We start from the raw sequence: 21,580 nt of genomic DNA, 5'->3' as shown, positions 1-21,580 counted from the left end.
AATGGTTGTATCCTGCAAAAAAAATTGTTAAACAGGGGAAAAATGTTATGCGGTGGTGGATAGAGAGAGAGAGAGAGATAGAGAAACCAAGAGCTGTTGACAATTTAGAGGCACAACATAACAGTTTTTCTTGTCTATTGCAGTGCTGCACTACTTTACAAATAATTCAAAATCATTGCAATGAAACATAGTGACGCATTTACACTTAATCAACACATAATTCAAATACAGCCATTGATCAATGACAGACTATTTGTTTGTGCACATTTCAAAATCATTTCCTGTGTTCCGACGCCAGCCGATCAAATGCTTTCCAAGCTACACTCCAGGAGGGTTTTAATTAATTAATTAATTAATTTTCTCTCTGGGATTCCCGTTAAACAAAAACAAAATTCTCTTCTTTCTGTTCAGGATCTCCTGCGTGGAATTACAATTCGCCGTACGAATTTCCCACTATCATTTAACGCAATGATACGGATAACTTTGTTAGTCCTCAGTCACCTATTTAAGAAAAAAATGATCTTCAGTCTGGCCAGGTTCTCCTGCGTGGAATTACAATTCGCCGAACAAATTTGCCACTATCATTTAATGTAATGATACGGGTAACTTAGTTACTCCTCAGTCACCTTTTAAATAGCCAGCTATATTTTTATTTATATCAATCCCCAGTTTAACTCTTAGCTAAGCGTTGAAAGGCCACAACAACAGGCATTTAATTAACTTACCCGTGGTGGCATTTCACGCGTCCCACTTCTGACGCCATTTGTTAGGAAACTATTTTTCAACCCTCCTCAGAGTGACGCAAAGAAAACACAAACACCAGGCAAGGCTCCGTAACAGATGAAATGCTTTCATGAGGTACCAAGGTTTATTGGCAGGCCAAGGCAGAAGGCAGACGCACATCCCAGTGTAACGTCTTACAAGCTGGCATCTTCTGCCATGAAGCATATAAGTCAGGCATTTATATATGTTAATAAGTGCTGTCACTGCACAACCCAAAAAGGGGACACAGTCCAAACATGGGCACGCACATACAAAAGAAATGCTGCACATACAAAACTAGAAGTCCATAGTGTAAAAATATACAGAATGCAGTGTGAGCATGAGCACGTGAACAGACAGCAGGTGGTCCTACAGAAAAGGGGGCTGGGTTGCTGACTGGCTGAACTAAAAGTGCGAGATCGAGCAAAACTTAACAACGTGGCTTGGAGAGGTTTGTTTGTACAATTGGCATAGGTGTCAGAGAGGTCAGTAGGGAAGTCTTACTGGGATTCAGATAATGGAGGAGAGAATTGGAACTAAAGTATCATATCTATAGGTACATACATGTGGATATATATTTTTCCTGACAGCCAACACCAGCATCTTTCTCAGGCGCCATGCACAGCTATGGATTTCTGGTTTCAAACCAGATGTACAACAATATCTCCTTAATATGCTTTTTCATAAGGAACATCTGTTCAGTTCCTGACTACATCAAACACTAGAAAAACCTAAGAAAGATATAGAACCGGCGAAAGCAATGGGGGCCCTTCGAAAACCTACTCCCTGTGGTTCCTTTCGCCGCCCCAGCTATTGCGGAGGTTCTAAGGCGACCGCTTTCGACATCTGCAACTCCTACCACTGTAATCAGGGTCAACATACCTATCAGAGAGGTTACTTTTGAGGCTCCTACAGGGGTAACAAGTGCTTACCAATGTGGAGTAACACCCACCACCAAGCGATGATTTCCCTCTTCTACCTCCCGACTGTATAACACCTGTCTGAGGTTGTTTGCAGGATTTCTTACCCACATGGAAATCAATTACTTGAGACCATTGCTTGTTGGACATTATTCCACACAGCCGTTTTCTCATTACTGATCTCCCAACATTCCACCTCGCACTCTCAGGCCATTACTGAAACATCAAACATTGCTCAAACAGGAAGCCCAAGCTCATCTTCTTAAAGGAGCTACAGAACCCGTCTCTGCATCATCAGGGTTCAGAGGTATACTCTCTATACTTCCTGATGACTAAAAAGCACGGATCTTTATGGTTAATTCTAGACCTCAGGCTGCTAAACGAGTACATTCCGTCAGAGCACTTCCACTTGGTCTCCTTACAAGACGTGATCCCGCTTCTCCAACAATGCGACTTTATGGCTACACTAAACCGAAAGGATGCCTATTTTCACGTAGCAATTCACCCAGCGCATTGCAAATATCTCAGGTTTGTTGTAAGGCAGCAAAAATGTTAAGGTCAAAGTACTCCCTTTTGGGGTGACTACTACAGCTCGGGTATTCACTAAGTGCCTAGCGGTGGTAGCAGCCCATCTACTCAGAAGGTCCACGTATTCTAGACAATTGGCTTATCAAAGCCAACGCTCATCAACAGTGTCAATAATACACTCTGGTTTCAATAGATTGGTGCACTGTTCCATATGTGAAAAATACTCAATTATTAAAAGAGGACTAGGTTACTTGAAAGCATTTGCTTGATAGGAGCAAGAGCTCTCACCCACCATTAGGTGGCATGCTTCATCATCGGGCTTGCTCCTCGTCAGGCTGGTGCAGCAATGCCTGATGGGCCCCACAAGAGGGCTCTTTGCTGGAGATCTTTCCTGTGGATGCCAGCAGGTACTGAGCATATAAAACCTATCCAAGTTTGTGAAGAAAGTGAAGGATTGGAACAAGGGGTGGATTAAAATTGACTGTAGGCGCCGGGCTGTAATTTTTCTGAGATCTAGGACCACAGACAAATGTGGGAAGAGATTTGGAAATTATGATCCAATAGATCACAATCAAAAAATGTGTGGATATAAATTTTATACTAGCAGGATCAAGATAAATATGTTTCATGCCTTAGTTAGTCCCTATGGATCTGGTGGGGGTTCTTCAGAACCTTCAACAAAATAACCTCATCCTTACTGAAAGAAAGTAAGATTGCTCTCAAGTTGTATGTGCCTACATCTCTATGTGCATTACGTGGATGGATGTACTTCTTCAGAAAGGTGATCTTAAAGGAAATAAAAATAAAGCAAAGTCAAGCAGACAAAACGGACCAGAGTAAATAGGTGTCCTCATTCACACATTAGTGGATCAAGCATGTGTGAGAAATCACGCCACACTCATGCCTTTCACTTCTAGGTGAAAAGTAAAAGGTGACACATCTCATCTCATAGTGACCAGTGGAAGAATCAAGCATCTTACCATCCCACAGTCTGGACTGGGCCCCATGTGGACTGCTTGGGCTCAACACCCTACAAATCTAGTGAGAAATGTAATGAATTGAAGACAGAATGTATTGTCATGTCGCCAGACAAATCAAAACTGAAAACAAACTGACCTCTCATTAAACACCTGGACTGAATGCATAGCTTGGTGTCTCCAAAGTGAAATCTTTGATGTCAATTGAGGTAAATTATTCATATAAACCAATTGTTATTTTTCTCTGTAAAAAAGGCAGGGCAAGTCTCAGTCAAAGCCCCCTCCAGGGAAGCATGTTGATGGTTATCAAAGGTATGCTTCAGAAGATAGGCCAAGGAAACACATCATGATTCGAGAAGATTTCAATAGCGTCTTTAAGGAAGAATATCTAAAAATGCTCCAGCTGCGGGCAGGCACAATGCAGAAGGAAAACATGGTCCATTCGCCAGTAAAGGGATATTGTGTGTTCGTTCTGATAGCGTACCGTTAATTAAAAATAGTTGTAAAGTGCTACTACAATAAGCCACACCCATGCACCAGGACTACCTATGAGGATTTTGCTAATGGTATCCCGCACAGACTATATGCGCTCTCCATCAGTAAAAAAGTGTGTTGTCTCTAACCGATGCCTGCGTTGATTGTAGGAGCAGTGCCTCCCAGAGACGTGTGTGCAACATAGACATTAGTAGTCAATGAGCTAGTTACAGATGGGGTCACTATGCCTTCTATATGACTGCTTCCTGTGGAAAGTAGGCATAACCCTGTCCCAGAGTTCCTGGTTCTGCCATCATCAAGGCGGCAGACTTTTACATTTTGTGTGTACATCAGGCAGCTGACCTTAAGAGTAGAACTGACCTGAGTGTGGACACGCCTCTCTAACTGCTCATTTTCCCGTCTGTCAGTGTGCCAAAAGGGCCCTGGATTAGTGGGGTCGCAGCTCCTCACTTCTGAGGGAAGCCAGATCTGCATACGAAGGGTGGTGGGCTCTTTGTCCCCTGCCTTGGAATGCAGATTCACATGTAATGCGGTTGGGAGGGGTGTGTTACTACCCCTGCCAGAGCAGGCTTCGTTTCCGACCGCCCACTGGAATCAGTGAGGGTTTACTAATATAAGATGTTTGATAGCAAACATCCCTAGTTCAATTAAACCATCATGTAGCTGGGGAATGCGTATTGACCAGTGTCCAGCACATGTACTTAAAATGGTTTCCCTGATCACTTACTATGTCTAAGAATCGACAAAGACCTAGCAGGGGAATATCTGCTTTTGCAAATATGTCAACACATATAATATAATGTGTCTTCCCTTAGGTTAGTGGGCATGGCACAGAGGCTGTGTGCCATGTTGTGTTCTCAATTTTAGTTGCACCAAGACCTGCAGCCTGCAATGGCATTCTGCCTGAGCTAGGTGAGGGGTCCTTGAGGGTGGCATAATACATGCTGCAGCCCTTGGGGACCCTCTTTCGTACCCCTGTCCTAGGTACCAGGGGTACCATTTTACGAGGACATACAGGGGTGTCAAAGGGATTGCCGATTGGGGAACAATTGTACACTTTTAGGGAAAGAAATCTGGCACTGGGGACCTGGTTAGCAGGAACCTAGTGCACTTTCTGTCAAAACTGCATCGAATAACAGGCAAACAGTGGGGTTGACCATGTCAAAAAGGGGGCACTTTGCTACAGCAACTGTGAAGGCATTTTAAATTAAGTAAAATAAACCTGCTTTGTTTTACACAAACATTAATTTAGTACATAAACACTAGATTAAAAAATAATCCAGTTGGTGTTAATAATTATGGAGAATATATAACTGTTCATTCTTACAGTGACATAAGACTGACAGCAGAGATGAAATCTCGGTCATTTGTTGTTTAGTCATACACTGATATACAGATGCTCAAGGTGTTGTTATGCACAAATATTAAGCAAGGTTTTTGTGGTTCAAACTGTTCAGCTGAAACTTTCATACGTTCTGGGCCAGTTGGCTAAGGACCAGTAATGGCGTGTTAAGGTATGGCACAGGAACATACATCAGATATGGTGTTGAGTTGCTACAGCTCACAGAGACAGAAATATCTCTGGCCAAACTTCCCAAATTCACATTCTTGTAAATGGAGAGTTTGACAGGCTTGGCAAATAAAGGGCATTTGTGCCACAGAACTGAAATGGATTTGTATGGCAAGTAACCTGTTTGCAGTTCATGTGGGCTACCAAATTAAATATTATTTGGAGACAATCAACAAAGATGCAGTTTATAGGAGTTTGAGTAGGTTTTCAACTTTTTATGTAAATGTATTGATTGGGTTCTTTTCCTTGCCATGATTTAAATACATTTTGGATTCGGTTTTTATGAAACTGCAATTAAATTAAGTAACTAATTGCACAGTATAAGCAATGTTTCACAAGTAATGTCTTAGTTCTTGTACCCTTTCTTGATAGCATACTTATTAGACTCATTCCGCTTCCTGCTGAGTAAAATGATGATGTAGCCAAGTACCTAGCTGTCCTTCATAGTCCAAGACTTGGATGCTAAAACCACTTGCCAAAGCAGGCTGACTTATGCAGGAAGGCCCAGCGTTGAAATGTTGAACGTTGATAAATATAAATCAGATTTACAGTTTTGGTTCACCAAGCAGCTTAACATCATCTCTCACTATAGAACCATAACAGTGAGCAGAGTAGAGATGCAAGACAAAAAAAACATGTATGATTAAACAGGAGTAATTTTAAATCGACTAGTAAGTTAATGCTGCCAACATTTGGCAACTATCTTATCTTCAGAGTCCAGCAACATAATAATCTAATAGTTATCTGGAGCTGCATAATTATGTTGTTTATGAAGATTGTTTGAAACAGCCTACCAGGAATTTTGCATGTCTCCAGGCACCCCAAATAACAATGAAAAGATCACTGTGGCCCATTATTTAGGACCTATTAAGAGTGCCAGGTAAAGTGAGATGTGTGTGATCTCTGAGCAACATTTCTTCAAACTAATGACAAAAAGGATCTTTCATACCCTTTTGCCATTCCAAGTTGTACAACTATGTTCTTTTGTTTCAAATGCTGCTTTTATGACCAGTTTTACTTTTCCTCTGACACAAAACTTGAGACATAGGGGGACATTTTGAGTTTGGCGTGCGGAAAAGCTTGCCCGCCAAACTCCTGTGGGTCAGGTTGCCGCCAGTGTGGCCGCCTTCCCTTGGGCCCCATTACAAGTTCCCCGCTGGCCCCCCAGCGGTGAACAGCCCACATCATTGACGCCGGCACATAATTGAGCTGGCGGAAATGTTGCGGTGCGTAGGGTGCAATAGCAGCTGTCGTGCTTTTCACTGTAAAGCAGACAGGGGCCTCCTGCAACCCTGTCTTCTCTAGCTTTTACATGTCTGTGCAGCTGCAGTGTAAAAGCTGGCAGAGAGGGGACTCATACTCCCCAGGGCGGCGCTGCGTGCAACATTGCCCTGGCAGATTAGGACCACCAGCACTGCCAGTCCCTCCAGTGGAGGGAAACTGGCCAAACCGCCAGTCATAATGTGGTGGTCTGACCTTGTGCTTGATTTTCTGTTGTATTGATACTTGTATTCATTTTTTACTTGTTTGTGTTAATGGTCTGAATCTCATTTTGTTATGTATATTGTCCACTATAATGCCATTAGCAGCTTTATCAGATAATGAGCAGGCTTTTTCTCCTGTCCTGTTCAGTTGAGACCATATCTTTCTTGACGACTGCCGTCAATAGAGAATAAAGGGGAACTATCAAGAAGACCTGCATTTGGGTGTTCGTAAGGGTACAAGAGGGTCACATAAGCCTAAAAATTGTTCATTCCTGTGAGCATCCTTGTCTTTTTGAATGTAGATGACTTAAATGGTTAAGTTTGACAACTCTCATGGTATTGTATCTGTGACTCTTGTGTTTTAGAATGATTTTATGATTTGCTAATATTTACAAAAATGTACTGAAAGTCTTTTCTCAGCTGCCGCCAGTTCACTACAAATTCTGCAGCATCTATTGAGGTCTTAATGGAATAACATTGGTTGGCATGTTGCATTTGTTTGCACATATGTGCATATGTGTCTAAATGTGCATGTCTAGGTAACACTTGGTATTGTCTAATTTCTTTGCAAACCAGTTCTTTCTTTGATTATTTAATTGTTTTGCCACCTTTAGATTTTATATGCAAATGAAGGAGAAAGCAAAAAGGAGCAAGAATTCCCAGTGGATCCGATGGGAGAAAAATCTAATTACATTTGTCACAAGGGACATGAGTTCATACCCACCTTGTACCATTTCCCAACCAACTGTGAAGCCTGTATGAAGCCTCTGTGGCATATGTTCAAGCCACCACCTGCCCTTGAGTGCCGGCGCTGCCACATAAAATGCCACAAAGATCACATGGATAAGAAGGAAGAAATCATAGCACCTTGCAAAGGTACTGACTGAAAAATTTAAACCTGTCCATCTGTGCCATAAGGGGGAGTTTCTGAAACAAAGTTTTGAGGTAGATATTGACTAGAAGCACAACTATTTAAGATTGAAGTGTCTTCAAACGATCTTGAAGTTGGTTGTTTTTAATTTAGAATACACGTTTTAAAAGAAATATGAATTTAATTTTTATGAACTTTTTCATTATAATTGTACTTTGCATTAATTTTGTATGGCGACTTTGAGTCAGAGCCAAGTTAGATGTGATAAGTAGCTATGCACAATTATATCAGATTGTTTAATGAGCCTTTTGATTTTTTTTCTTGTATTTTTACATGCAATTTTTGTTATTCTGACTTCTAAGCCATGGTTCTTGGTCCATGAAGTGGGCTGTTATTTGGTTTACAGCAGTGAGGAAACGTATTGAAAAATGGTTATGCTTGAAACAAGTATGTGATATATTTGCCAATTATCCACTGTTGTTGCATTTCAGTGATTTACAATTTCCATTCTATGCTTGTATATGTATTCACCCATGTTTTCTACTTTTTAGTAAACTATGATATCTCTACGGCAAAGAATCTACTATTATTAGCAACGTCCACAGATGAGCAGCAAAAGTGGGTGAGCCGTCTAGTGAAAAAGATTCCAAAAAAGCCTCCAGCGCCAGATCCATTTGCTCGATCGTCTCCTAGAACTTCCATGAAGGTACAGCCAAACCAGTCTATGCGACGGCCAAGTCGACCGATTCCTCCAAACAAACCCAGGTAAATACACGATAAAGAATCAAGTAGTATGTTCAGGAAGGAAGGCAGTGTGAGTTTTGTAATAGTTAAATTGCCCCTAAAAAAGGAAGAACATTTTGTTTGGTACAAAATATAATTTGATTGAGGATCGCAGCCACATTTTTAAAATTTAGTTCATTTCCTTTCACCTCGTGAATGAATAAAATAAATTGTATCTTTAAGTGTTGTTTTTTTTTATTTTACTTCAGTCATTTCAAACTTGTAAGTGTTGAAATCTTATTTTAATTATAAAGTACCTATTTTACATTTACTATGTACATTGTAGGTGCCTTAATGTTGTATCTAAACAGAAGATAAAGAATTAGTCTATAATTTCCTTCCTGTCTTGCTACTGTTAATTAATATACTTTTGGTATCAGAAGCTTATTATCCAATCATATTGTACAAATAGGCTCACCTCCACCCCCCAACAAACGTGCAATCTGTGACCCCCTACTGAGGCCTGTGCAAAGATTGTAGTATCCATTTTCCTTTTGTCAAACTGTAACCCCTTTCTATACTCTACTCAAATAAGATACATTTGAAAATATAGTTAACTCTTTGTAGAGTGTCTACTTTTTCTGACTAAAACTAAATGTGTTTTTTTAAACCATAAGAAAAGGTTAGTTGTTTTGGCAGGAATTAAATATGGCAGTCACAACTATTTGAAAGATTGTGGTTCATGAACATGGAGCTGTATAAATGATTAGTAGAATTATCACAAGATAAAACCAAAATAGGAAAGCTTTTTCTTCAGTTTTGGTGTAGACGCCAAGAGACTGTACCTGGTATAGTTGCCATACATGAGAATATTGTAATTGTCAATTGTATTTGTACTGACATATTTACAAAACAGAAGATAGTTTTAAAACTAGGGTACCAATTGCTCCACCTGCTGGAATTGGATATGATTAAATATAGGCTAGTGTATAATTCAATAGAATTAAACAAAACATCGACTCAGTCACACAATTTTCTGGTTCTCTTTTATAAATCAGGGGTCATTTCCACCAAATCGTACTCCACGAGGAGTATTAATTATAGTACCATCCAAAGTAGGCTGGCTTGTTGTAATTTGGTTGAAACGTTTTTAGTAAGATGATTCTCCAAGCCTTGTGAACAATCAAGCTGTTTCAGTTACTCTCTCTGTTGTTGACCTTCCGTTTTCACGAAAAGTTGACTATGTGACGTTTCCCCTTAAAGTTCAGTCTTCTGAAGAGCTGGTTCATTTGATTCTCATATTATATATCTGTATATAAATAACATTTATTTTATCAAGATGGTTTATTTTTTCCTAGATAGAAAGCAAGTTTGTGTCCCTCAGGAAGCTAAGTCTGTCCATCAATAAAGGACTCTCTCAAAGTTTCAAAGTCAAATTGATCCATCAGTATTGACTGAATGGACATCTTGATCACTTTTTTTTAACCTCTCCTTTTTATATTTGGTTAGGAGAAAACCAGTTTCTTCCCCGTTGTTCTGGGGCAGTGACATTATTTCACAAACATTATACATATTGCAGAACTATGATCAACATTCTTTGTCTACCAGTGCTATTGTAGCAGGTGGCTTAATACTCTGAAAATAAATCATTAAGGTTTTTCCTGATCAGTGTTTGAAAATTTCTGGTCCCGCATGTTAGGAAACAGTGGCCTATAATTGGCAAATTTTGAAAAAAAACAGCAAGCACCTAATACATTTCTTCATTGAAGAGTCCAGTAATAAGTTATATTTCAAAGATTACAGGCAAAAACATAGTGGCAGCAATTTCTACCATTTAGTGCACATTCTTGCCTTGTGAATCATACAAGTATATTTGAAAGTAATTGCTGGCTTAAAGGCAGCATCTTTTGCCACATTGACTGTTTAAGAACAACAGAGTCTTCAAAAGGTAGGAACATGAGATGTACTTTTGAGTGAATGTTGTATGTGCAAATGTAGAAACTTTCAAGAGAAGATAAAATAGCCACACAGATATTTGGAATTGAGTAATCTGTTGGTTGCACAAAAAACACTGAAATACTTCCCTTTCCCATGTGTCTTTATTTTATGTTAGAGCCAGACTATGATGAAATGGGTGATATCAGGTTTCTGTGGATGTCCGGTCTTCTCTGGGCCATGACGGAAAATCTGAACTTTGGGCCCTTTTTTCCCCACAACTGCATCAATCTTTTGTGGGGTATCGAATGAGCTTATATTGTTTTTAAATATCCTTGTAATGCTAATGAGAAGTGGTCTGTCTTGCTGTACCACCCATAGGCTAATACTACCCAAGAGATGGCTGGCCTCTTATGGCGCATACCTGGCTGAAATTGAACTCAAAACACTGAAGCAAAGGGTGGTCCGTCTTTTTATTTAATAATCATTTATTTAATTTTCATTGAACATGGTACAAATCTACCATTAAAAACATTAGATAATCAGTTTCACATTTCAGATACTACATACGTATATAGCCTTTATGTCACCTTTGCGATACAGATTTGTTGTAATTTGGAATTTTCCTATACAAATTTATGATAATGAACCCATTCCAGAATTATTCAAGGGTTCTTCCAGAGTGTTTCTCCTTTGTGTGAATCTCTTCTTCTGATACACTGGTGTCTACTAACATATCTACCACCTCTGCCCATGCTTCCAAGTCTAAATCCACCAATTCATCCTTTCTTAGTTAATTTAATATGTTTCTTCTCTTCCCTGATCCTCAATAGTACACTGGGAACCTGTTGTTCTAATTCATCGTATTCCTGTACATCTCCATATCAGCAAAAACACCAGTCTTAGGTACTTATGTTGCATCACCTTATTCTGTACTTTGGGAATAATACCCAGCAGCCCTACTGTGGGACAAGTTAAAGGGGTATACCCGTCATCTCTTTCAACATGGCAAATACCTCTCCCCAAAACATTTAGACCAGAGCATATGGCCAGCTTAAATGCAGGAAGCGGACTCCCGCTATGCCACACCTGAGACACAAGGACAATCTCATTAGGTACATTTTACTGTGTCTAATCTATGTCAGGAAAGCACGATCCAGGAAATAAAATAGGATCAATTGGCACCTCTCATTCCCTGATTCCTCCCTCACCTATGCACCGTATCACTTATCTGCTTCTCTGCATCAGCTTCACAAGCTCCTCTGGCGCTAGCCACCATCTTCGATTTATCCAGTTTAATAGTTCTATACATGTGTCACCTTATGTCAGCAAGAACCTAGCTGCAACACAGCCTCCATCATCTTCGTAGTTGTATCTGTAAATCCAGGCCAGATTTACCTTGCCATCCCAGCCAGTTTAGCGTAGTGTAGAAAATGCAGAGTCCACACCAAATACTCCCGCACCTGCTGAAAAGTGAGAAAGGCTTCTCCGAGTTACACATCTCTCACAGTACTGTAGCCCAGCTGCCATCATATTTCCATCACTGCACTTGAACATTTGCAGCGGCCAAATATGTAAATTCCTCGCAAAGGATGGCTGTTTGAATACTCCTTTAGTAGGTCTTTCCCATATGCCACCAGTCTGGCGGACTAGGTATAGTTATTCCCACCGGATACGGCTACATCTCGTAAGTAATTCCAGTAGTGAAACTCCTTTGCATGTCCCTTTTAACAAATGTTTCTACCTGTTGTCTGTCACCCAGCCAGCTAGAAGTCTACTTAATATGTACTGCATAAAAATATATCTCCCTTTCTGGAGTCCAAGGCACTCTCTCCTCGATCCAATTTCAGGACTTCCAGTGTGCCTTGCTTCTATTTTCTGCTCACACAAGGAATATTAATAAAGGCCTTGATTGAAAGTGGCATGCAGGACTGGGCAGAGCGAGTTCTAAAGAACACAGACACACCTTGGAAATACTTTTTTTGCCACCGCCACTCCACCTATGAAGGGAAACCCAGGATTTCACTTACGCCTTCTGACCCTTTAGGACCCTCTCCAAGTTTGCTATACTGTTTCTCTAGTGTGTGTGCCACTATAATACCCAGGCATCAGAACTTAGCCACCTCCCTTTGTAGTCCAGGTTCTGGCAGCTTTTCTACTGGGCAATCAACCATCAACCCCAACCGGAAAAGTAGACTTTTCTGCTTGTTCATCTTTAACTGGAAACCTCTCAAAACATGCTTAGAGCTGAGCTACAGAATTCCGGGGGAGTCACAGATAAAAGTGGGTCATAGAAAGGGGCTATTTGCATGATGCCCACAACACCCCAAGCTCCACTTGAATCTCCAGTGCCTCAAGAGCCAGCCCAAACAGGGGAGTGAGTTGACCTCCATGCCGAGTCCCTCGTACACCCTCCCTCTCCCCAGCTGTCTGGGGTGTGGGCCTTGTACATAGTACATTTACCCAGTGTAAGGAAATGCCTCCTTGGCATGGTTACCCCCTGACTTTTTGCCTTTGCTGATGCTATGTTTTGAATTGAAAGTGTGCTGAGGCCTGCTAACCAGGCCCCAGCACCAGTGTTCTTTCCCTAACCTGTACTTTTGATTCCACAATTGGCACACCCTGGCATCCAGGTAAGTCCCTTGTAACTGGTACCCCGGGTACCAAGGGCCCTGATGCCAGGGAAGGTCTCTAAGGGCTGCAGCATATTTTATGCCACCCTGGGGACCCCTCACTCAGCACAGACACACTGCTTGCCAGCTTGTGTATGCTGATGAGAACAAAATGAGTAAGTCGACATGGCACTCCCCTCAGGGTGCCATGCCAACCTCACACTGCCTATGCAGTATAGATAAGACACCCCTCTAGCAGGCCTTACAGCCCTAAGGCAGGGTGCACTATACCATAGGTGAGGGCACCAGTGCATGAGCACTGTGCCCCTACAGTGTCTAAGCCAAACCTTAGACATTGTAAGTGCAGGGTAGCCATAAGAGTATATGGTCTGGGAGTCTGTCAAACACGGACTCCACAGCACCATAATGGCTACACTGAAAACTGGGAAGTTTGGTATCAAACTTCTCAGCACCATAAATGCACACTGATGCCAGTGTACATTTTATTGTGAAATACACCCCAGAGGGCACCTTAGAGGTGCCCCCTGAAACCCTAACCGACTATCTGTGTAGGCTGACTGGTTCCAGCAGCCTGCCACAACCGAGACATGTTACTGGCCCCATGGGGAGAGTGCCTTTGTCACTCTGAGGCCAGTAACAAAGCCTGCACTGGGTGGAGATGCTAACACCTCCCCCAGGCAGGAGCTGTAACACCTGGCGGTGAGCCTCAAAGGCTCACCCCTTTGTTCCAGCACCGCAGGACACTCCAGCTAGTGGAGTTGCCCGCCCCCTCCGGCCACGGCCCCCACTTTTGGCGGCAAGGCCGGAGGAAATAATGAGAACAACAAGGAGGAGTCACTGGCCAGTCAGGACAGCCCCTAAGGTGTCCTGAGCTGAAGTGACTCTAACTTTTAGAAATCCTCCATCTTGCAGATGGAGGATTCCCCAATAGGATTAGGGATGTGACCCCCTCCCCTTGGGAGGAGGCACAAAGAGGGTGTACCCACCCTCAGGGCTAGTAGCCATTGGCTACTAACCCCCCAGACCTAAACACGCCCTTAAATTTAGTATTTAAGGGCTCCCCTGAACCTAAGAATTTAGATTCCTGAAACCTACAAGAAGAAGAAGACTGCTGAGCTGAAAAACCCCTGCAGAGGAAGAACAGAAGACACCAACTGCTTTGGCCCCAGTCCTACCGGCCTGTCTCCTGCCTTCCAAAGAAACCTGCTCCAGCGACACTTTCCAAAGGACCAGCGACCTCTGAATCCTCAGAGGACTGCCCTGCTTCAAGAAAAACAAGGAACTCCCGAGGACAGCGGCCCTGCTCCAAAAGACTGCAACTTTGTTTCGAAGGAGCAGATTTAAAGACCCCTGCAACTCCCCGCAAGAAGCGTGAGACTTGCAACACTGCACCCGGCAACCCCGACTCGACTGGTGGAGAACCAACACCTCAGGGAGGACCCTCCGGCGACTCTGAGACCGTGAGTAACCAAAGTTGTCCCCCCTCAGCCCCCACAGCGATGCCTGCAGAGGGAATCCTGAGGCTCCCCCTGACCGCGACTGCCTGAACCTAAAGTCCCGACGGCTGGAAAAGACCCTGCACCCGCAGCCCCCAGCACCTGAAGGAACGGAACTTCTGTGCAGGAGTGACCCCCAGGAGGCCCTCTCCCTTGCCCAGGTGGTGGCTACCCCGAGGAGCCCCCCCCTTGCCTGCCTGCACCGCTGAAGAGACCCCTTGGTCTCTCATTGAAAACCATTGAAAACCCGACGCGTGTTTGCACACTGCACCCGGCCGCCCCCGCGCTGCTGATGGTGTACTTTTTGTGCTGACTTGTGTCCCCCCCGGTGCCCTACAAAACCCCCCTGGTCTGCCCTCCGAAGATGCGGGTACTTACCTGCTGGCAGACTGGAACCGGGGCACCCCCTTCTCTCCATTGAAGCCTATGTGTTTTGGGCACCACTTTGAACTCTGCACCTGACCAGCCCTGAGCTGCTGGTGTGGTGACTTTGGGGTTGCTCTGAACCCCCAACGGTGGGCTACCTTGGACCCAAACCTGAGACTTGTAAGTGATTTACTTACCTGACAAAACTAACAAAAACTTACCTCCCCCAGGAACTGTGAAAATTGCACTGTGTCCACTTTTAAAACAGCTTATTGTGTTTTATGTAAAAAGTATACATGCTAATGTAATGATTCAAAGTTCCTAAAGTACTTACCGGCAATACCTTTCAAATGAGATATTACATGTAGAATTTGAACCTGTGGTTCTTAAAATAAACTAAGAAAATATATTTTTCTATAACAAAAACCTATTGGCTGGAATTGTTTCTGAGTGTGTGTTCCTCATTTATTGCCTGTGTGTATGTACAACAAATGCTTAACACTACTCCTTTGATAAGCCTACTGCTCGACCACACTACCACAAAATAGAGCATTAGTATTATCTCTTTTTGCCACTATCTTACCTCTAAGGGGAACCCTTGGACTCTGTGCCTACTATTCCTTACTTTGAAATAGTACATACAGAGCCAACTTCCTACACCCAGCTACAAAAGACTGGACTAGAACCATGTGTTTAAGAATTTCTTTCAGATCTGCCCAATTCAGCCTTTTTCCCTATCCACTGACACCCATACTCTTTCCTCCTCTTTACCGATTACAGAATACATATAGGAGCCTTCTAAAATTAATTGCCGTACTCCTGCCAGGGGCCAAACCGCACTGATCCTCATGTACTAGTTCCCCAGCTACCCATCTCTTTCTATTGTCCAGCATCCTGGATAATGTTTTAGTGCCTGAGTTAATCATAGTCAAAGGGTGGTATGCTGAAAGGTCCACTGAGTCACTCCTAGCTTTGCACATTATGCATATGACTCCTTCTCTCATTGTAGGAAGGTTAGCCCATGGGAGAATCCCAGTAATTACTCAGTCATCGCAGTGCAAAAGCCTGAGACACGTCCACTGGGATTCTTTCATTTCTAGGTGTTTTACCCTTCAGTATAATTTTTTAACAGCTTCCCTCAATCCTTCTAAACTAATTTCCGCCTTTAGCTCTTTCCAAAGGGGTTCGCAAAGCTGTGGAAAATTAATCTAAACTAGGTATCCCGCCAGATTGTCAGCGCTTACTAAGCCTGCAGTATGGTAAATGGTCTGTAAATGGATGGCCAGTGTTCTGTTTGATTACCTATGTGGTAGTCTTTGTGCAGCTTGGATTACGTAGCACCAGTATAGGGTGATTGCGAGTCTCCTGCGGAAGTATCTAGGTATTTCCCTGATTACGGTGTTGCTGACGATACTCTTTCAGTGTAAATTTGTCCAGCCTATCCCCAGTGTCTCCCAGGTTTCTTTCAGCTGTTGGTATTCTGGCTAAATACACCACAGAGGTGGGCAATCTTTGTTTTTCCTCCTGCTCCCTCAATTCTTTCTAAAGCTGCCCCTTAATCCCATGTATCAACCCTAAACTTTCCCACCCCCTTGCTCCCACAGCACCGCCTTCATTTCTTCCGTTTAGTTCCCCAACACTGTTCCCATAACGTCGAGGCTGACAGGATCTGTTATGATTCCCTGCGGGACCCTCGAAACTAGTGGTGTTTGAACGCTCCTCAATACATATTCCAATGTTTGTAGTTAGTAATCCTACAGGAATGTGTAACAGAATAACTGTACTAACCACAGTAGCTGTAGAACCCCAGGCTCTGTGTAATGCTATCTTTGTATTGACTGATGAGACCGGACTGTGGCATTTTCTTCTTTTCAACAAACCTTTTACAAAACATATATATTCAACTATCAACTTTTCACCCCCACCCCAGGTGGACACTCTTCAACATCAAATGAATGCCGCCCCAATTACTGCAATCAGTTGGAGCCCAAAGTGATTATTAATTTGCCTCTTGTTGAAAGCACCCTTAACCCAGTAGATTATGGTTGCTTTGTAAGACTGCCTGTTGGTGTATTATGTAGGAGTGATTGTCATCCCACCCCCTAGGCAGAGGGCCAGAGGTCGACAGAAGAGAACACTCATTCCAGCTGCTCTAACCAGTTACATCAGTAAACAAACTTGAGTTTTTGGTATTCTGCAGCCTAACCATTATATTGTGCTGTTTACCTAAAGCCGATGGGTTCCTTAAATAAGATGTGAAAAGTGTGTTGCCCCACACATATAGCCAAGAGCATTTTCTTGAATTTTCCTGAGTCCAGTCGCGCTTCACACCCAAAACCTCCACCGACAACTGGTGCCAGGAGGCCTCCTGCAGCCTCAAAGTTCAACCAATGGCCTGTAGATCCGTTCTCAGGAGATTAACTTGCAGGGATATATAATATATTTTGGTTTGCAGATTATACCCAGACCTCTCAGTAGCAGTTAGGATCTGCATATCCAAGGGTTCCCCTCCTCATCTGGAGGGGACTATGCCAGTAGTAACATGATCCAGCTTAGTCTGTTGTGCAGAGCAGGTCACATTATCATTCGCCATATTAGACTGTGCACTGCCACTCTGAGTGTCTCCACCTGTGGGCGTTCATTGGAAAACAAATGCAATGTGTCAAGTTGCCCCTCGGACGGAAGACCAACTGCTGCCTGTCAAGCATTATATAAAGAAGGATAACTGCAATACATTTATAGCACACTTCCACTTGTCTCATGTGCTGTCCCCATGGGATATACTCAGTACTCACATGTTACAGTGACATGTTTGAGGTTGCATACATGAGTCCTTTTCCCCCAGGACCCTTCAGTATGTGCATAGAGACGGGAGATAAACCTTGAGGGCCACCACTTCAAGTGGGATGCAGTCAATGGCTGCCAGACGAAAAATTTACTTTAGCCCTTCAGTCTGTATAGACTTCGAAAGTTATTGTCAGGGCAGGAGCACCAGCTCGCCACACCGAAATCCCAGGCCAGTCAGTCCAAGCTCTCTCCTGCCGCAAATGCTATAAACCGGGGTATCCACCTTAAGCACACGCCAGTCGATAAAGCCCCTGGGCAGACTCGAGCACCACATTCACTGCCTTGAAACACGGTCTCTTGTTTGCAGACCGGATTCTCCCCCATGTTCATGTCTGCAGGGATGAATTAACTTTTATCCCTTCTACATGTGCGGGGGAAAGAGAGTGAAGTTCAATGCGGCAACCACCCCTGGAGACTGCATCACTGCAATTCGCCTCTCCCTCTGTTAGCAGGCCTTGAGAGATGCAAACAACACAGCCTTCTTTCCTGGCGCATGAGGAGAAATGGCCAGCCACACACTCCACTATTATAATTATGGCTTACCTCCTTCAGTCCATTTGAAATAGCGGCCATATCCAACACTCGACAGAGACGACAGGAATCACTGGTCCACCTTTTTACAACTGTGGCTGCTTAACGCTGCCCTCAAAATCGCCCACAATCTGTAAATTTCAGTCAGGCCTCGGGCTCGAGCAGACAGCCATACTTCCTCCAAAAGCACTCTATTTCTGTCACCTCTCCAGGGCAGCCAAGAGCACAATTCTGCATTCAGCTTCTTCAGGATATGTGGACAGAGATAAAGGGCAATGAGTTATTGTCATTGCCAATGTTCTGGGTGAGGTTGCAATTGGATTCCAAAAAAGGCTGCAGAGCTCAAGACTGTTACACCTTGTCGGCCATGTTGTTTGGCAGTGCCCTTGAGGCTGGTCCATCTTTGAAGTTGTGACAGGGTAACTTGGAACCCTCTTAGACAAGGGGTACCCGTTCCCTGCTTCCTTCAGAAGGTCTCAATTTCCAGTGATGGTGGATAATTTGCAGTCTAATAACAGAGGTGCGTATTTGGGCTACAGCGTTGGGTGAATTACAGTAACTTCTCACTGTTCTTGATGGAACATCATTACCTAATATTACTTGATTGGTTATTGCCCTTTATGAAAAATGTATACTATTGTAGAAGGTGGTGTGTTTTTTTAATCAATAGGCCCATTACCTGTTTAAAAGCTGTCACTATAGACTCATACCTTCAGAAGCACTTTCCTCTTTATGTAAGGTTCAGTTAAGTATTTTAGTTAGCCCTGTTGATGCTTGGACTACACTGTTTAAAATTTGTCACGCCAGAACTCAGTCCTGTATTGCAATTTTGAGGATAACCTCGGCTCGTTTATTTTTACATTTTAAACCAGTGTAATCCTCAAAGATGTAGCCGATTCCTTCTGGGCTAGTCCGCAGCGAATCACAAATAAAACATTAAAATTATACCGTTCTTTTCTTACTGATAGATGTGAGAATAGTCCCTCTGCTTCTACTCTCAAGTAAGAGTATTATAAAGTGCTTTGCTTAACTTTCTCTCCACTATATATTTAAATGTCTTGAGGCAATGCCTCTTTGTATATAAAGAGTGTTGAAGTACTACGTTAAATGCAACACATGTAAAACCGGCCTTCTGACTTTAGGTAACCACAATTTTTTTAAATTGACACATGACCAGCACTTTTAGTGGTCCCAGTCACTACAACTAAAATGGTGAAACTTCACCCCCTAAAAGACAGTTTTCTACCTGTCCATTCTAAAGGCTTTTTTTTAATGTCGGTTTACCTTTTTACATATTTTGAGGTACATATTTATTGATGTCTTTATTTTCATGTTGTGATGTATTTAAAAAACCCTTTTCATATTACTACCAATAACATAAAGTTGATGAATGAGACTGTGTTTCTGATGTTTAGAGGCAGCCAGGCATTGCTGTATGCGTATGCACATTTTATAGTAACTCTGGTCCTTGATACAGAAGGTACAGATTGATAATCCCTTAATTGTGATTGTGTCCCCAATACTTCCTACACCGTTTATGATTTCTTCTGCCATAATTGTTGCAGTTTTCACTCTCTATGGGAGGCTCATGGATCTTAATTTAGCCTTGCTTGAATACTTTGTTTCTTGGCAATTTGTAATGCAAAGCATGGTAATACTAACTTTTTTGTTTTTCCATTTAATTTCCACCTTATGTCTACAGTGTTCATTGTCTAAGGACAAATGTTTACATTGGGAACCAATAATATATTAAGATCTGTCCGTGAAAGATTTCAGAGGCTTGGTGAACTGTTTCAGGGTTTCAGAATCTGAATATTGCGTCTTAATGGACCAATGCTTGTTTGCCAGCATTTCTAGTAACAGTTGCTTTTAACATCTTATTGCAAATTTTTTAGTTCTGGCCCTCCCCTTCGAATCATCCTTCACTGATATTCGGTCATACATTTTTCATAACTGTAAGTAATGGGGATGTGGTCAGTCATGTCCTGATCAGCATGTGCTTATTATGTATACTAACTAAAGGTGCTTATGATTTGAATAGGTAGCATTTAAAATTTCAGGTCAAACCAATTTTCCATTTTTGAAGTAAAATCCAAAAATGAAATTCTAACAAACATATTGCATGTTGTAAACATTGTATTTTTTTTGCATCTCCCTGGTGTGCTGTAACCTACATGTATCATTCTCACAAATGTCCTGTGTAATCAAAAATAAGTGAGACCTTGGGATGCTTTCCCCTCTGCATTTAACCCCATTTTAGATTTACTAAGTATTGCATTTAATCTTCACCTAAAATGTACAAAGAAATAAATCACTGAGATTTATGATAGTGTGGTTAATTATGGGGAGTTACTTCATAATACACTACAAAACAATCCTTCATTAAAATGACTGACTTTTTTTTTAAATGTGTAAATCCCAGGTACTTTAAAATTCTCCTTTTTTATGTGTAGTTTTTCTGCCATTAGTTCATTTTTGGTTTCTACTACAAAATTGTTTATGAACACAATTTTATCTATCTAGGCAAAGAAATCTACTTTTACGTTTATTATGGCCCTTAGTGTTATGAACATCAAGCACAGCTTAGCACAAATGAGAGGTTGAAAAGCCAAGGACCGTGATAATGCATTTCGACAGTCATAGGGATTGGCATAACACCACATTGAAGGCCTATAAATTGGAACTGAGAAAAGCATATCTAACATATTTCTCTTACCACGTTTTTGAATGCTTAAACTCCTCTTATGGATCGTGAATACGATTTCTGATAAGCATCAAGGTCAGATGTTGTATTGCGAGTGGCTTTGTAACAACTTGGCATAATTATTTGCATCAGAAATTGAAAATATCAGAATATGTACAGTTTAAGTAAATCATAACAGTCCTTGTTCCATTTCTCTACAACTCCATCTCTTGAACAACTTCTCCAGGATGAATATGCAGAAGATATAATTCTAGCACTTTCTTCACTTTAATCAGGATCTACTTTTGTTCCATTGGCAATGTACCTATTGAGCCAGCCTGGAGCTAAAAGTTGTGTAAATACATAATTGCCTCGTTCAATCAAGGCACAATGTCAGTAATGTTAGGCTGTGGTTTTACCCTTGAAGCTCCAAGACTTAGTTTATCTCTCACAGAGAAACTCCGTTGGATCCATCTTGAGATAATATTTTGTTCAAAAGTTCTCTTCTTGATACCTAATCTTTTTTTAAATTAAATTAACAAAAATATTTCAGAGCCACTTGAAAAACCCGTGCTCTGCTATTTGCTGTTTAATGCCCATTCCTGCTTTCCTGAGGGCGGATTTGTTGGGGATCATTTCTATTTCAGCATCAAGACTGTGTAACTCACTGCCATTGGATTTAAAGATTATGATCAATCCGAACTTATTGAGGAAGAGGGCAGGTTGATTTTGCTGCTTAATTCACTCACCATACTGGGA

At 42.0% G+C, this 21,580-nt stretch overlaps 1 protein-coding gene across 1 annotated transcript in view; it reads left to right on the top strand.

Annotated features, from left to right (window-relative positions):
* ROCK2 (Rho associated coiled-coil containing protein kinase 2) overlaps positions 1 to 21,580 on the top strand; it is a 508,887-nt gene that overhangs the window by 472,945 nt on the left and 14,362 nt on the right. Inside the window, exons 30-31 of the mRNA XM_069235939.1 lie at positions 7,351 to 7,612; positions 8,159 to 8,372. Of these exons, the coding sequence (XP_069092040.1) occupies positions 7,351 to 7,612; positions 8,159 to 8,372 (476 nt within the window). The remainder of the gene's footprint in view (positions 1 to 7,350; positions 7,613 to 8,158; positions 8,373 to 21,580) is intronic.

The sequence above is a fragment of the Pleurodeles waltl genome, chromosome 5, assembly GCF_031143425.1.
Source record: "Pleurodeles waltl isolate 20211129_DDA chromosome 5, aPleWal1.hap1.20221129, whole genome shotgun sequence".
Lineage (NCBI taxonomy): Eukaryota > Metazoa > Chordata > Amphibia > Caudata > Salamandridae > Pleurodeles > Pleurodeles waltl.
Note: the sequence above shows the minus strand (reverse complement) of the source record. Positions and strands in the feature narration are given on the sequence as shown.